The sequence below is a fragment of the Ruditapes philippinarum genome, unplaced genomic scaffold, assembly GCF_026571515.1.
Source record: "Ruditapes philippinarum isolate M1 unplaced genomic scaffold, ASM2657151v2 ctg2104_1_1_1_1, whole genome shotgun sequence".
In the NCBI taxonomy this organism is placed as follows: domain Eukaryota; kingdom Metazoa; phylum Mollusca; class Bivalvia; order Venerida; family Veneridae; genus Ruditapes; species Ruditapes philippinarum.
The window spans coordinates 157,157-175,018 of record NW_026860666.1 but is presented as its reverse complement, the minus strand read 5'-3'; the positions used below and the strand labels follow the sequence as shown (position 1 = coordinate 175,018).

General features: G+C 35.9%; 1 protein-coding gene across 1 annotated transcript; it reads right to left on the bottom strand.

Annotated features, from left to right (window-relative positions):
- LOC132712979 (uncharacterized) lies at nt 1-8,297 on the bottom strand. Its single transcript, XM_060695421.1, has 4 exons — nt 7,678-8,297; nt 4,888-5,040; nt 3,395-3,722; nt 1-2,743 (listed from the first exon to the last, which is right to left on the bottom strand). Exons 1-4 carry the CDS (start codon nt 8,218-8,220, stop codon nt 150-152), a joined length of 3,618 nt encoding a protein of 1,205 aa, XP_060551404.1. The 5' UTR covers nt 8,221-8,297; the 3' UTR covers nt 1-149.
- Between the last annotated feature and the right edge of the window lie 9,565 nt (nt 8,298-17,862).

The following is a 17,862-nucleotide window of genomic DNA, read 5'->3' as shown; positions in this document are numbered from 1 at the left end:
ATACGGTTGGTAAGCGAACATCATGGATCCCGATCAGACTGCGCGGATGCGCAGGCTGGTCTGAATCCATGCTGGTTGCAAACCCATTATGTTGGTTTTGTCATTATGTTTTATACACAGTGCACTCTAAATATTCCCATTCTTTTCAATCATGGGTTACTTTGGTCTTGTATCGAATTAGATCTCTTAATGAATTTCATATTGTATTCAGTATTCCTAATTACGTGCAAGGTCCGGATTGACTTAATGTATTTAACAATGTCTTCCCGAGTCGTCCCTGGTATCTCATAAAACAATAAATTCACGGTTATCTCCTTCAGGGCGTTTGCAATACTGCGGATAAAACAACGAAATGATTCATTGCTCAGAGTAACATGGGACATTTCAATTTCCACATCTTCCCCTTCTGGATCTACAGAAAGTATATGGTCACCAAAGTTCATTTTTAAAATATATAGGTACTTGAGCTTCTGTAGTGAGTAAATCATTCTAACCAATGCTCCAATTGTATCATCATCAGTAATGTTACTGACAAAAAATTTCTTCAAGACTGGTGCACAGGTCAAATCGTCCAAAAGAGGTTTTGACCAGGGAGCAGGCTCACCTTTTTCTGTATTGTTTAACCTAAGCCTATACAACTCTTCAACATTTACCAACACGTTTTTAATGTTTATGCCACCAATGCCTAACAAGAAAATTTTCGTGTGATTCCGCAGGTCAAGATTTCCAAGAATACATTTATCACCATCGTCTTCACATTCAACACAATCCAGTCCAATTTGAGACATGTCATGTTTCTCAGAGACGAATCTTATTAGTTCAACAAGATGGCCGTGTCTGATTTTGACGTCATGGAAGTACAGTGATGTCAAATTCTCACACGTATGGAACGGTATGTCCGAAATTTGATGGCAGTAACTAACAGACAGATTTTTCAATGTGCCTTTGGATAACTCAATCAATTGATTGTAATGCTGAAACTCTGAACCTGAGTTAATGAATCTTACTTCAAGTCTTACGAGCTCCGACAGCACTGGTGTGATTTCTATTTCCGTAATTCCGGCTGCAAACATTGATTTTATGGTTCTCTTGTTTGACCGAAGCAATTTCCAAATTATTGGTGCATTTCTTTTATAAATGAATACATCCTCTAAGTTCATATTGATACTTTCCCCACCAGATCGCTTGCACTCTTCAAAACATTTCTCAGCTAGGTCTTGTACGGTTTGCACATCATATTCTACTTGTTTGCGACGCTGCGAAATGAAATTGAACATTACTGAGCAAGAAAATTCCCTGTAATTCGACACTTCTTTCGATAAAAACACATTCATCGTGTGGAACAATGTCTCAATGGCTGAGGGAGCTAAACTAGCTAAAAAGACGAAGACATTAGAAAACTTCTTAAGATCTTGCAATGTCTTGCAAGCCTTTACAATAGTTTTGCGTATTTCATCTTCTTTATTTACGCTCATTGAAATGTACAAAGCACCCATGAACTCCTGATATAGTTTATGGGGAAACGACAGTGTGTGTTTCCTCTTCGTTAGAAAACCTATTGCTTTGTTCTTTGAGAGAACGCCAACTGAACATAGGTAAGAAACCACATCTTCCGTTAATTCATATCTCTCTAAATCTGAACCTTTGAAAATCAGACTAGATTCTGTTTCTATAAACAGAGCTTCAAATGCAAGGCGACCAAGTCTATACAGCAAAGATACATGCTTTCCAACATTTGTCAATTTAGACAGACATTTAGGAACTCTAGTATCTGGCTTTTCATTTATTGATGGATATTGTATAGCCTCATTTCTAGTCTCTTTCTGTAGTGATCGTTGAAACATCATTTCTAATGTATTTGCGTATACTTCTGACAGTGACATTTGTGTCAGCTCACCATCAAACCAAAGACATACAAGATGAGTAGTAAGCAGAGGTACATCCAATAGATCTTCAAGTTTGTTTTCAGCAACATTTTTAATGAATTCCTCGGGATCTTTTTGAAGACCACATTTCTCATTCAAGCAATCGATTAGAAGTTCAACAAATGTGAATCCAACACCTTCTTCCATTGGTAAAATTTCTATCTGCTGGTCGATTTCTTGCGAACTTAATCGCAAACGTTCAAGTTTGTATGGTCTACTAGTTGTCAGATAAACACATTTTTCTACTGCAGGCCTATGTGGAATTTTAATATTTCCTGGACAATGTTTTCTTTTTAATGGATGTGTCCACTCATCAAGTCCATCCAACACAACGATACATTTTTCTGTGTTAAGAATTTCCAAGAGAACTTCCTTTCTATCTAAAGTACCCATCAGTTGATGTTGAATAATGTCTTCTATATGGCAAAAAGAGGTATCTCTCAAAGATATGTAAAACAGGAAATCAAAATCACCAATGATTTCAGCGTCTTCCTTCACAGATTCGTCCTCAACGTCTAACTTTGGATGAACTTGAGCAATACTCCACAGCAATGCAAGCCTCTGACAAAATGCAGTTTTTCCAATGCCAGCATCGCCAGTCACGTATATACTTCTACACTTTTTACCATGTTTATGAAATATGTTGTTGTATGTTTCTACTGGTACTTCTTCCTTCTGAATTTTGTGATGTTCTAACTGTCGCATATATGGCTTGACATAGAATGTTAATAAGGGTAAATTTTCCTCCTCCAGAAGAGAAGAAACTGGGAGATTAGAGCACTGGTGTTTATATGTTTGAATCAAACGATTGCGGATCTCTGAAATAAACAATTACATTTAGTAAAGACATTGCCATGTAATACAAAAGGTTTCAGAGTTATGTCCCGGACAAAGTTCAAAGTGTAAAAATGAGCAAAGGCCAGTTACTCCAAATTTAAGGAAGAGTTATGGTTATTTTGCACTGCATTCTTACTCAATGAGGTCTATCTACCTACAAAGTTTCTTGTTGATACCTCTAGTAGTTTCAGAGTTATGTCTAACAAAGAAATTCAAACGGAAGGACAGAGGGACAGACGGACGGCCATCCAGACGGACTGACAAAGCGGCGACTATATGCTCTCCCTTCGGGGAGCTTAAAAATGCGTGTGCCCTAAACGAGAAAACAATGGGCGGAACTAAAAACAATGGAATTTTAAAAGGGTATATTGCGTTATGAAGCCGGCATATCACAGACAAGACGTCAAAAGACAAATAAAAATCAGACATACATCCTGAAGATAATACAATCTTCAAGTAGGAAAACTGGAACCACCCTAAGGCCGAAAAGAAGAAATTAAATATACCGTATAACATGTAAACGCAACAATAATGTCGAGCAGAACGACCTTCAAAGACATGACAAACATTTTGAGTATTAAAGAAAATTGATAGAGATATAGTCACTTTCTTAGCTACTTAAATTTACCCACCGTCTTTTTGTTTCGTGTAAACGGCATTGTCTTGTTTTTGTTTCTTTTGCATTTCTTCAAGCGCCGTTTCAGATTCTCTTCTTATTCTCTTGATACCACGTCTGACTGCATGTTCTATTTCACTTTTGTGTTTAGAGAAAAGTTGTCGAAGTTCCCCTAAAACTTCACTGATACCTTCCTGCGCATTCGATTTGATAGATTGCTTTGCCGCATCCAAGAGATTTTGCTTTGACTTGTCGATACTTTCTTTAGCCTCGTCTATAGCGTCTTGAAGATACTTTGTGATGTCTCTACTAGTATCTGTTATGGTCCATGAGTCAGAACTTAGCTAAAATAAAGAGATATTCGTTTCCAATACTAGATAAAAAAATATTGCTTGCTTATGTAATATGTCAAAACAAAGTAAAATATACTACTTTGAGAATCTATTTGTCTGAACATGCCAGGCTTTGTATAATTAATTATAACTATATGTTGTAAGTATACACTAGAGTTTGAATAGAACTATATTTGTGTCTGCGCGATTTAAATAGAAGATACTCTCAAATCAGCTAACATAACCTTACTCTTATTTGCCGCTACTATATTAGAGACATTTTTAAGTGAATTGATATACAATGGTAACATTTTAGATAAGAATTTCAAATGAGGATAAAAGCAACAGAAATTTATCATTCGGATATAATTTTTCTTTTTTGAAAACAAATGTTGATATAGTTCCAAATGACTTAGTATGAACATTTATATGATGAATAATGATATTTTGTTCAAGAACAATGCATTATCTGCTATACATATAAATGGAGACAATAAGAATCCTCAAAGAAGCCCAAAACGGCAAAATTGAAAATGTAGCATGCTCGGTTTAATTGAGCCTGTTCATGGACGGTACTGTCAAGTGCAAACTACCGTCCACGCCCCCTAGCACCAGCTTTAGCAGAATTTAACATTTAAACACGAAATGGTTAAATTTTGAATTCAGAAACATCTGTGCCATCCAATGAAAAGCAGCGTATGGCCCCAAGTAATAGGAAGCGTTTGCCCGAAACGAGAAAACAACCGGCGGAACTAAAGAAAATGGAATTTTGAAAGGGGATCAGAGGTTATGAAGCCTGCATATCACAGATAAGATGTCAAAAGCAGGCAATATAGCCTAAGGGTGATTCAACATTATTCAAGTAGGAATATTGGAACCACCCAAGTTGAAAAAAAGCCGAAAAGTAAGAACTAAAAAGTACCACAAACAACAATTATGTAGTGCTAAACGATCTTCAAGGATCGAAAATATTATGTACGGGGCGACTTTTTAAGCCTACACACGGCACAAACAACGCTGATGTGGCAATAAAATAGAGAAAATAAGTATCGCTAAAGAAAGCCTTACACGGCAAACTTGAAAATGTAAACCACAATACATTTTATAATAGTAAAATAAATACTTGTAGCAGTATAAAAAATGATATTATGAATATTATGTGCCGTGTAATAGTCACCTCTCTGATGCTCTTTATGGCTGACTCAGCTTTTTGGTTACTTTGTACAAAGTCCTCCAATACCTTAATAAGTATGCTGATGTTGTCTTGAAATTCCTTACTCGACAGTTCATAGCCATGATGATGTCTATGTTTATTACCTATTGCTCTAGCCTAGAAAACGAAAAGAAGAAGACTAAAAACAATTCAAACAAACATTTTACATTGCTACCTTCGAAACGAAAAAAGGCACGAGAATGATGGAAATTAGTTGTTCATCTACATCAGTGGTCTACAATATGATTTAGTTTAAATGATTTCCTCAGTACAAACAATAGCTGAGGTTTACCCGTTAAACAACCGCTTGTTTGTGAGAAAAAGCATTTTTCCCACCAAAATTACATTTGACACTTATTACTTATGGCTCATACAAAATCATGTTGTTTTGGGATCCCTATAAACAGACAAATGAAAACTATGTGTGCAAACTTGAAAGTGGATCATAAAAGAAAACAACAACACAATGAGAATTTGTTAATAAGTGTTTTCGCATTCGATGCCCCTAGCAAGTACCGACCAATTATGTCTAAAGGACCATCTATGGATGCTATATACCACATTTTATGATGATCTATACAGTAAGTCCCGAGATGTTTATTTATATTGCTATGATTAGCTATAGCGGCTTCTAATTTATACTAAAATAATCAGAAGAGAGGAGCCACATACCCAGGAATGATTCAGCCCATGCAGGTGTGCTAAAGATTCATCCATTGCATCATGAGAAAAAATGTCTAGAGATGTTATTTTTATGTTAACCCTACCGACGGCTAAAAAGAGGAAACCTGATATATTTAACACCAAAACACTTAGCAATCTGATTTATACTCGGCGTCTACGCCCCCTTGTACAAATCAGATAGCCTCGTGTTTTGATGTTCTTTCTATTACTTCAGATAAAGTTTGGTGATGATTCAACCAATTGTTCATGCGAAGATGTATATTTTAGCTTCGGTAACCGTTACAACGAATCAGTTGGTATATGATAAACAAACTGTAATAAAGTATGATAACATGATCAACAAGGAAAGGCGGCGTTCAATGAACGCAACCCCCACAAGATGCAGCAACAAGGACCAGTGGCCAGGAGCCCAGGAGGACCCCAAACAAAACCAGGACAGGGCACAAGGCAGTTATAATTATGATAAACAGCAAAGTAAATCCTCAATATCTTCAAAATAAATTACTTCTCAGTGTGGTTTTACTGAAATAGCATTATATTTCAAGAATCATAACTAGAAAATATAGATACCATTTTGACCTTACACACACAAGGACTACTATCAAACCATCTTCAAATTATTATCTTCTTCCTATAAATATGCCCCTTAAATGATTATCACTGACATAATAAAGATTTCTAAGTGCCAGATATCTCAAATTTTACATGTTGTCGAGTTCATTTTTGAAGTACAAAAATGCTGAATCTTTATTATTGAACATTGTTAAGAGGTAAAAAATATTTGACGCTGGTCTGCCAATTTTAAATATTTATATATTATTTGCAGTCGCACATAGTGAAATACTCGCATTATGTCATGGTGGAACAGTCTACTATGCTCGACTTCAACATATTCTTAACAAGAGCTGTCACGGGAGACAGCGAAGCTCGACTAATTAAATACTTGGCGCTGTAAGGAAGACACAACTATGTGAGAAAAATCAATTATGATATAAATATATATGTATTGCTGTATCAATATCAAGACAGCACTTTTTGCACAACATAATGTTCATATGATCTTGTCAATAAATGTATAAAAGACAGCAATTTGAAATCTGAAGTTGATCCCTTCAAAAACAGAAACGTTTTTAAAGAAATATTATACGTTCAAAGAGGAAATAACTCTTGAAAAAAGAAGCTAGAGTTATGAACTTTGTCATGCATGATGTGAGTAAAGACAATGCACAATTATTTATCTTAAGTGGAGAGAAGATACCATTTATAATAATAAAGATAATACTAAAAAAATTAATGTACAAATGATTTCTAAGTTCAAAAATAAAATAAAGATAATTCTGGGAATACAGGAGCTTGCGTTTAATAACACCATATGACAAGAAGTTATAGTAAAAAATAACATTTTTAACATCAAATAAAAGTTCAAGGGGAAATAATTAATTCTGGAAATAGTCACGCTAGAGTTATGAATCTTTTCACACAACATGTGTGTAATGATAAGAAATTTATATATTTGAAGTTTCAACTTTGAAGTAGATACCTTAAAATGTAAAGAAGTTATAATATTTCTTTAAGAAAATTCTATGTTCAAAGGGAGATAAATCTGAAAATATTGCTTCAAGAGTAATGAACCTTGTCACATAAGATGTGGTTGATGATAAGTAGTAAACAACAGTTTTCAAGTAAAGAAATCTACGTTTATGGTGAGATAATTCTTGCAATATTGATACTGATATTGTCACATAAGATTTGGTTGATGATAAGGAACATATATTTGAAGTATGAAGTTGATCCCTTCAGAAATAAAGAAGTAACAGTAAAAATAATATTTTAAGGAAAATTCTAAGTTAAAGGGGAGATAAATCTGAAAATATTGGTGCAAGAGTTATGAACCTTGTCACATACGATGTGGTTGATGATAAGGTACATATATTTGAAGTTTGAATTGACAATAAAAAAGTTAGAGTGAAAAAGATTTTACTGCACCAAAACTTTAATCTGAAATCTGGACGCCGACGCCGAGGCGAGTAGGACAGCTTTCGTATAGTTGAGCTAAAAATGTAAAGTTACCTTGCAGAAAATATTGTTGTTGTTTGATAAATCTGTCTGTACCTTGCTGTCAAACCTTTTACAATTTATTATCACATTGATTATGCCATTAAAATCTGTTTCTGCAGCCGAAAGTGAAGATTCATAACCATCAGTGGACATGAAACATTTGGCTATCTGCCAAGGTGCGTCAGACCATTGCCGGGCATCGGTATTCTTCCACGAGGGTCGGTTAAATCTGTGTGCATCTTCAATACCATCTCTCACGTTTTGACAAACACCAAAAGGGCATGTTTTATGGACGTTAACACATTTCCGTTGATAGAATCTACAGATCTTATTCTTGGAAGAACATTTTACGACATTTTCTGTCAAGCAAGTCTTACAAGGTGTTGTTATTTTTGTTTTTGTAGTTTTGTCACGATAAAGTTCATCATGAAAATTTGTTATTTCATTTGCAACAATATCCTGTAGTCCTTCTTTCGTTAGTACTAAAACAACTCCATTTTTTATCCAGTTATGGAACTTCATTTCGGACAAGACTGGCTTTTGTACAGCTGCCATGATGATTCTGCGCAAAACGATATCACACTTCAGAGACTTTTTATTTCCCTTTTCTTATTTCTATTTGTCTATATTATTTGCACATCGTCGTATGGCACTGTAATGTAGAAAAAAATACTTTCGTGTGTGAGAAAACATATAAATAAAAACACATTATGCCACAGGAATAACTTTAATTTAATTCTTATCCAAGGTTATAGTTATAAAGTTACTCTTTGGCCAGTTACCTAAACCATCTTTTTCTTCTGTTGCTTCTAGGCAGTTAGCGCATCTATAGTGAATCAGTATTTTGTATAAAAGTCAAAATTCTACTTTGTTTTGCTACTTTTATGACAATTAACTTTACACTTAACGCTACTTTCGGCAGGTAACAATCCTCTAACAGGGTCTAAACCACTATGGTAACGTTATAAAACTCATGTTTGCTCCTTCTAAAGTAATAAAGTATATTCGTTTCTGAGTCACAACGTGCAATCTTTAACATTCCTATACAAGCAAATCACATTTATTAATTACCAACATTTAAGTCCTCTCCCATTTGTTTTATTCCACATCTCTTCCATTTTTATCGATCCGTTCCTTAAGTAAGGAATTTAGATTTTAAAAACATTTTGTAATGCGCTTCAGTCGATAATGACATTTGAAAGGCATATTGCATCAAGATTTTTATCCATAACTACCAGAGTGGACTATTACATAGCCATCAATTAAATATGCTTTTGTTCAATTGAAAAAACATAAAGCAAAATTAATGTAATGTTCTAAAACAATGCTTTCAATGCACATATTTGTTGATCGTCAATAAGATAGGGCGGATATAACTTGTACGTACTACTTTTGACCTTGACTTGTATGTAGAATAAGCAACAATTATATACACGCACGACAACTTTATAATTTTTATTTTATTTTTTGTTTATCTGTGTAAACTGTCTGTTTTCGTCTTTATTTTCTATGTTATCAAACATACGACCATTGAGAATATATATATAAATATAACCTTACCTTTATACTATACGTACGTAAACGCCAATTTTAAATTATTTTTTTTTAAGCAGTCCTTACTTCAAGCGGCCTACAACGGTTCTCGATCCTTTAGATTGATGTTGTTTTTTTGAGATAATAACCGATCAGGGCAAAGCAAAATATGACAAAAAGCTACTCAAGCGCACCATTGTAGGGTTTGTTTATCACACTTAATATCCATAATTTCATAATTTCCAAAACAGTTTGAAAATTTTCAAATTAATTAACTAGCGCAAACCATTCCATGCACAGTCCTGATAGAAACGTTAAGAATATAATTATAACAATGTGGAAAGAGAAAATGTGCAATCTAAAATATAGTTACTCATTCCTTTATCCAGTCCGGTTGATGTAAACGTTTTACTTTTAAAGCGTGTATGACATAGTTTGGTTATAAACTATCACAACTATCGATCCGTCTGCTTAAAAAGTATGAGCATGCGCTCTTTTTAGTTTCATTTTCTAGGGTAATCCCCGTCTTTTCTTTTATTTAATATGTAAACATGTCATCTTTCAAAACGAAAACGCTTGAACAAGCAGGTCATTTTAAAGCTTCCACGAGTTGTTTATTTTATCGTTCATCAGAAATAAATATATATTCAGAGTAGATATAGTCAGCATCTTATTAGCTATGGCATGACATCCTGCACGTCGGTCTATTATCGAAATGTATACATATTAAGAAAACTGTGTCAAATTAGCTGTCGATACATGCTTCCATTGCCTTTAATTTATAAAATTCGGGTATGTTCAAGATTTAAAGAAGAAGAAATTGTACAGCATGATTTCTGTTTCACCATAAGACAGAAATATAGGAAGTTTAATGACGGAGTAAAAATTTAATTTGATACATATCGTAATTTAAACAATAATATTTTTATGGCTGCTATAATAAAACTATACTTAACTGTTTGTCTGTTTAAATGAATACAGTTACTGTAAAAACAGATAAGAGGTATTAAGTACTCGCACGTGAGTTTTTTCCCGTTTTATACCTTGACTCTTGACTTTTGAGCTCACCTGTCACAAAGTGGCAAGGTGAGATTTTGTGATCAAAATTCGTCCTGCGTCCATCCTTCCGTAAACTTTTACTTAAATTTAAACGACATCTCCTCCTAAACCAATGAGTCAATTTCATCAAAACTTCACAGGAATATTCCTTTGGTGCTCAACTTAAATATTTGTTAAAATATTCTAATTTCATGCAAAACTCTCTGGTTGCCATGGCAACCGAAAGAAAAGTTAAAAAAAAACAACTTTAAAAATCGTCTTTTAAAGAAAACCAAAGAGCCCAAAGAGCTATCTAGAGCTTACATATAAGCGAGAAAAATCTTCTAGTGGATGTCTACAAAGTTGTTCAATTAAAAGTTCTAGGGTCAAAATTGATTTTCCTTATGTGTATATAGTAAAAACTTTTAAAAAAAATCTTCTTTTAAACCCGAAAGATAGAGCTTAGATATTTAACATGACAAATCTTCATATGGAAGTCTACCAAGTTTGTTTAAATAAATGCCCTCGGGTCAAAATTGGCCCCGCCTTTGGGGGGGGGTGGTCATTGATTTTCCTTATATGTACATATCTTTTGGAACTGTTGTTTTCCCTTAGCAATAGCAACCAGTAAAGATTTTACTCCTGCACTATTTCAGATTGAACTTTTTGATATCAGTTTAAGACTTAGATTCTATATCTGTTTGTGGTTATAGTTTACAATATTACTTGTTCCTTGTCATGGAGAGTTTTGTATTGAGGGCCATTATGGCCCTCTTATTATTTTTTTCTTTTAAAGATTATCACAGATAATCGCAAGAAAGTGTAAACTAATGTAGGACAAGGTAAATAAATGCATCGAAGTTTACCCAAGATAAGACTATATTTGACAAAAAAAGAAAAAGAATAAAAGAAAAGAAAGAAAAAAGAAAAAAAAAGAAAAGAAAAAAAACCGGGCCGGGCTGTAAAAGCTTGATATATTATGATATTCTTTTATAAATCAGCCAGTTGTCAATATGCCAGCAAAGAACGCACTTGCTAGAGGCATAGGTAATCCTTCTCTGCAGTCGTGGTAGTCTTTTTTCCCTGTCTTCATTTCCGAAGGAAAGTATAGCGGAGTATAAGGGGAAGGAACTCCAGACTACAGCCGTTGCTTCACCAACTCAAACCTATTCTAAAGGCCACCACTGTGCTGATCCTCGTCATATAATGCTGCTGCAACAATTATATTTTGCCTTTAATTGAAGAAAAAGTTCATGTTAAATCCATTGGAATTCACAAAAATGCATTTTTGAGACAATAACAACACACTCAAGCCGCAATTACAATTTCACAAACTCAAGCCGCCCGGTCGCCGGATTTCAAACCGATGACCACCCGGTGCCTGCTCATGAATCGTCTGGGTACTCAGCGATAATCGTTCGCCAACTGGTGTCTGTTCGAGCCCCGGGCGAGGGCCGGGAGATGTCCGCCCGGATTTCTTAAATCGGACGGTGACTTTTTTGCATTTTTTGAATCAAAAACAATTGCCCGATCCAAAAAAAAAATCGCCCGGGAACCGCCTGTCCGCCGGACGGTATCCGCCCGATCATTTCTTTAACTCACTGACCCCAAAAATTATCGCCCGGACGCCGTTAGCTTTTAAGTTGTACTTATAACTCGACGGGGCCCGTCCGATGGGCTGCCGTCCGAATGTCACTGCCGCCGGACGAACGACGGCATATATTGTGATATTTTGGAGAAATAGATGCCACCCGGCTGCCGTTTCTTATTTGTGGCTGAGGCATAACACACCTTTTTGTCACTTTTGAAAACTGGACTTTGGAAAGTAATAATTAAAGTTATCGAATATGCCGTTCCGTCTTCATTGATGCCAACACTATAAAGTGTTGAGAATTGAGTACCGCTCAAGCCGGTGCTAGGGGGCGTGAGGGATGTTGCACTTATTCATTATCCCTCATGTACAGACTCAATCAAACCGAGTCTGCAATTCTTATGTTATTTTGTTGTGATTAATGCATCCGAGGGATCACTTTGTTTCCAGAATTTTGAACTTCACAACAGCAGGTGTCAAGTGCCGTGTGGCAGCCGTAAAAAGTTGCCCCGTACTTCACTTCAGTGTTGTTATATTTTCTGGTCCCTCGGGATCATTGATGCCAACACTATAAAGTGTTGAGAATTGAGTACCGCTCAAGCCGGTGCTAGGGGGCGTGAGGGATGTTGCACTTATTCATTATCCCTCATGTACAGACTCAATCAAACCGAGTCTGCAATTCTTATGTTATTTTGTTGTGATTAATGCATCCGAGGGATCACTTTGTTTCCAGAATTCCGAATTTATTCAAGAAAGATCTCTGCTGATCCCCCCGGGCAGGAGAGTAACAATCACTCAAGGCCACAATTACCTTATGCAGCCCCAGACCATGATATTGTAAGATAGCGCTCGAGTTCGATATTTACATGTATATAATAATTGCAAACCCCAAAACGTTAGAAATATGATGGATGTTCCCAATTGCTTTATTGACTAGATAATGCATGAAACTGACACGAATATATTCAGGGAGGAAGGGGCTGCAGCCCTGAGGCCTGGGCCTAATTCCGTTACTGACTTAAGAGACTGGTTTGATTTCGGTGACAGCATCACAAGTTCAGATCCTGGTTAGATTTCGGCGACATAACCACAAGCTCAGACACTTGTTAGATTTCGAGGGCATCACCACAAGTTCAAACAGTGGTTAGATTTCGACGACAGAACTACAAGCTCAGATCCTGGTTAGATTTCGACGACAGAACTACAAGCTCAGATCCTGGTAAGATTTCGATGGCAGCACCACAAGCTAAGATCCTGGTTTGACTTCGACGGCAGCATCACAAGCTCAGAGACTGGTTACATTTAGATGGCAGCATCACAAACTAGCGAAAATAAGAATCCCTAAAGAAAGCCCAAAACGACAAAATTGAAAATGTTGCAGGCTCGGTTTGATTGAGCCTCTTCATGGACGGTACTGTAAAGCGCAAACTACCGTCCACGACCCCTAGCACCGGCTTAAGCAGAATTCAACATTTAACGAGAAATTTTGAATTTAGAAACATCCGCAGATGTGTTCATACGGCGGTTATCATGGAACCTTCAATGTGACACTTTCGTGTCATTCCATGAAAAGCACCGCATGGTCCCCAAGTAATAAAAAGCGTGTGTTCTAAACAAGAAAACAATGAGCGGAGCTAAATAAAATGGAATTTTGAAAGGGGATCAGAGGTTAAGAAACCTGCATATCACAGATAAGACGTCAAAAGACAAAGTGAAAATGCAGGCAACATATCCTTAGGGTGATTCAATATTATTCAAGAAGGAATATGGGAACCACCCAACTTGAAGAAGCCGAAAGGTAAAAACTAAAAATACCACAAGCACAACCATAATGTCATGCTAAACGATCTTTAAGGATCGGAAATATAACATCTCTGATTGAATGTACGGGGTGACTTTTTACAGCCTCATCACGGCACAAACAACGCTGATGTTGCGATAAAATAGAGAAAATAAGAATCTCTAAAGAAAGCCCAAAACGACAAAATTGAAAATGTTGCAGGCTCGGTTTGATTGAGCCTGTTCATGGACGGTACTGTAACTTACAAACTACCGTCAACAGCCCCTAGCACCGGCTTAAGCAGAATTCAACATTGAAACATGAAATGGTAAAATTTTGAATTTAGAAACACAAGTAGCACAAGTTCAAACACTGGTTAGATTTTGACGGCAGCAACAGAGGATGAATTTCTCTACAGGTAGTAAGTTCCATTCTTCTTTGGAGTAATTCCATTGTACATTTTTAAGAATAAAACTAGTTTATGCTGTTTACGCCTTTCGGCCAGGGTATCCCATTTGATGTCGTTTAGTAGTTTACTTATATTACATAATTTTGTTGCAATTGTTACTATTCTTGCTGCCTCGTTTTGAACTGTTTCAATTTCATTTTTTAACATGTTCGAGGAGTTATCCCATGTAACATCGGTGTACTCAAGGATAGGGCGGATAAAAGACATATACATTCTTTCCAAGCTTTAACGATTGAGGAGAAATTTCATTGATCTGATGATGCATTCTCTCTGCCAAGCTTTTCGCAGTATTTAACATTTTCAGAAAGGGTAACACCAAGATGTGTGCTATTTTGTACACGTTTGATTGGAATTCCATTCATTTCAATTGGGGAATGGTTTACTTGTTTTATTTTTCTTGAAACTATCATGAATTCTGTTTTGGACGGATTAAAAATGACCAGCCAAGCCTTTGACCATTCATGAGTTTTTTGAAGGTCATCATTTAAATTCTTGTCTGCCTCTATTTGATTCTCTACAATGATATGAAGGCTCGTGTCGTCTGCAAAAAGTCGTATGCTCGAATTTACATCGTCAACAATATCGTTTATATATATCAAGAAAAGAAGAGGTCCGAGGATCGATCCCTGGGGTACGCCGGCATTTATTGATGACAAGTTAGAAGAACAATTAGCGTATACAACGCGTTGTTTGCGATCAGAGAGATAGGAAGTGAACAAGTTAAGAAGGTAGCCGTTTATTCCAATTGAGGAGACCTCGATGCCATACTCGGTCGAATGCTTTAAAAATATCGCAAAACACAGCGCGAAACTCCAAGCCTTCCTTCAGAGCCTTGCAAATATCGTTGTATATGTATGTAATTTGATTAATGTTGGAGTCACCTTTGATGAAACCGGATTTATAAGACGTGAGGAGGTTGTTGGTAATAATATAGTTGTACAAGTATTTGTGAATACACCTCTCCATTAGTTTACCTATACAGCTTAAAAGAGAAATGGGTCGGTAGTTCGAAGGCTTAGATGGGTCATTCTTTTTAAATATAGCAGTGACATTTGCTATTTTCCAGAAGGTAGGAAAGGTACATTTTGAAAGTAGCATGTTGAAAAAGTCAGCCATAGGTTTAGACAGAACAGACGATCCTTTTCTCAGTAATCAGGGATGAATAAGATCTGGCCCACAGGCTTTCGATGGGTCAATTAACGAGCATCTTTGACATCTTCTTCTGTAATTGTAATTTGGGGAATGCAAGTTCAGATTTGGGAGTTATGTGTTTTGAACGTCAATGTTTGATTATGTACAAAAGAAATTATTTAGTAGTTCTACCTTCTCTTTGTCATTATTTGCAGAAATTCCGTTATCAAGGAGGACTAGGATTGCTGGTTTTGATTGTCTTTGTGTGAAAGATTTTGTCAGTTTTAAACAATTTTTCGTTGAAGTATCTGATGAGTTTATTTGTTCAATTAATTTATTTTGAAATTCATTTTTCCTTATCTTATTTGTTTGGTAACCGCATTTCTGATTGTTCTATATTGTTGCTAAGATAACTCTGTATTCATATGTTTTGCTTTTTATGGGCCTTTTTGCGTTTTCTTATTAGTTTACGTATTTTGTTGGTCATCCATGGAATATCATGTGGTCTTATTGTTACTATTATGTTAGGAATATTGTTTTCTGCGGCGTTTAATATGATACTAGTTATTCGGTTGACTGTTTCATCTATATCATTGTCAGTGTTTATAATGGATTGCCTGTCTGCTGAGTTAATTTCATTTCTGTAGCCAGAGTAATCACCCCTATCATAAAACCATATTTTGCGTTTGTATGTGGTACCCTTTGGTTTCGAAAATTTCATTTCTGATACAACTGGACAATAAAAACGAATAACATCTGGAATAAATGGGTCTGCAACAAAACATGTTAATTAAGATATGATTTGTGTTCTTTACAAACATTACATCGAGTAGTGTGCAAGAGCTTTCTGTAACACCCCAGTTACACAGAATATGATAAACAAGATCGACAAGGAAAGGCGGCGTTCAATGAACGCAGCCCCCACCCGACCCAGCAACAAGCGCCAGCGGCAAGGAGCCCAGGAGGACCCCAAAGAAAAATAGGACAGGGCATAAGGCAGAGCACGGGTATGCAAACCACTACATAAGAATAAATAATAAGTAACTGATAAGGAACTAAAAGAAAACAAATAAATGATTTAATATTAGGCCCATAAAGTCAAAAGGCACAGGGGAAGGGGACATGAGACACGGGGAAGGGGGGAATAAATAAAATAAATAAAAACTAGGGACAAAGGGGAAGATACTTACCGTAGACGAGAAACAACAAGAGACTCAAGCAAAAATGTCACCAAAACAGTATAAAACAACATAGACATACATCTAAAAACCGGGGGGCGCCCCCTTGGGGAAGGGTTTCCCCCGGCTAATAATGATTTAATGGGGATTTTAAAAACCTTTATGGTGCCCCAAAACCTCGTCTTAGCCCCATTTATGTTCTATAAAAAGAAGTGTAAAAAAAATGAAATCCCGCCAAGTGAAATTTCTAAACCGTTGTTAGGGTTTAAAAAGGTTTTAAATAATTTAAAACACCAAAATGATAATGAGAAATATAAAAAAACCAAAATGCCATAAAAAAAGGACTGGGAATTTTTCTTAAAAAAAAGACAGGGCCAAAAAAACCCCTACAGGGGCCCGACGAAGCAAGACAAAAGACAAAATTAAGGAAATTTCCCCCCAAAAGGGTTTTTAAGAACTGCCCTCAAAATAGTTTTCCCCTTGGGGCCCGTCAGATTGTAAATCAAAAGAGGAAAGCGTAGTGTCCAACTGTAAATGGGTTGAACACTAAGCATGCGGTATGTCTCAAAATAGTAGGGTCATAACCCCTTTTAATAAAACGTTTAATAGTTTTAGTAAACACAACAGAAAAATTACAATGACCCAAGATCTTACGAAGTTTGTAAACAACATCCCCGTAAAAATCAGGCTGTCATATCCCTTGTCACAGAAGTGTTTTTAGATCACTATTGAATTTTGAAATTAAATCAAAGTTACGATTGTAAAATTTTGTAAAATATTTACGTAATTTATAATAGCGGTAGCCCTGTTTTAGTAGCTTACCGGTAATGAAAATATTTCGCTCGTTAAAATCCTTTACGTTGCTACAAGCTCTAGCGAATCTAATTAACTGAGATATATAAACCCCGTAAGATGTTGCATGCGGTACGTCTCCATCCAAATGAGGATAATTAACTATACTAAAATCAAAGTCATCTCTTTTATCATAGATTTTCGTGTGAATCGAATTGTTTTTTGATAGTGATATGAAGATCCAAAAATGATGTAGTTAAAACAGAGCATCGCGATTGATCGGTAGTTTGTTTTAGCCAAATTATGGAGTTAACAACGTATTTAACACCGATATCACCTAATGGTTCGCCTGTTTTTCCATCTAATCAACTGCTTTTGGGGAAAGAATAAGTTCAGTGTTGTTATATTTTTTCTGGTCCTTCGGGATCATTGATGCCAGCACTATTAAGTGTTGAGAATTGAGTACCGCTTCAAGCCGGTGCTAGGGGGCGTGAGGGAATGTTTGCACGTATTCATTATCCCTCAATGTACAGACTCAATCAAACCGAGTCTGCAATTCTCTTATAATTTTGTTGTGATTAATGCTTCCGAGGGATCACTTTGTTTCCAGATTTTATCGGTAAAAAATTACCGATTGGGATTTTTAAACGTTTAAAATTCTTGATCGGTGAAAATATTTTACAAA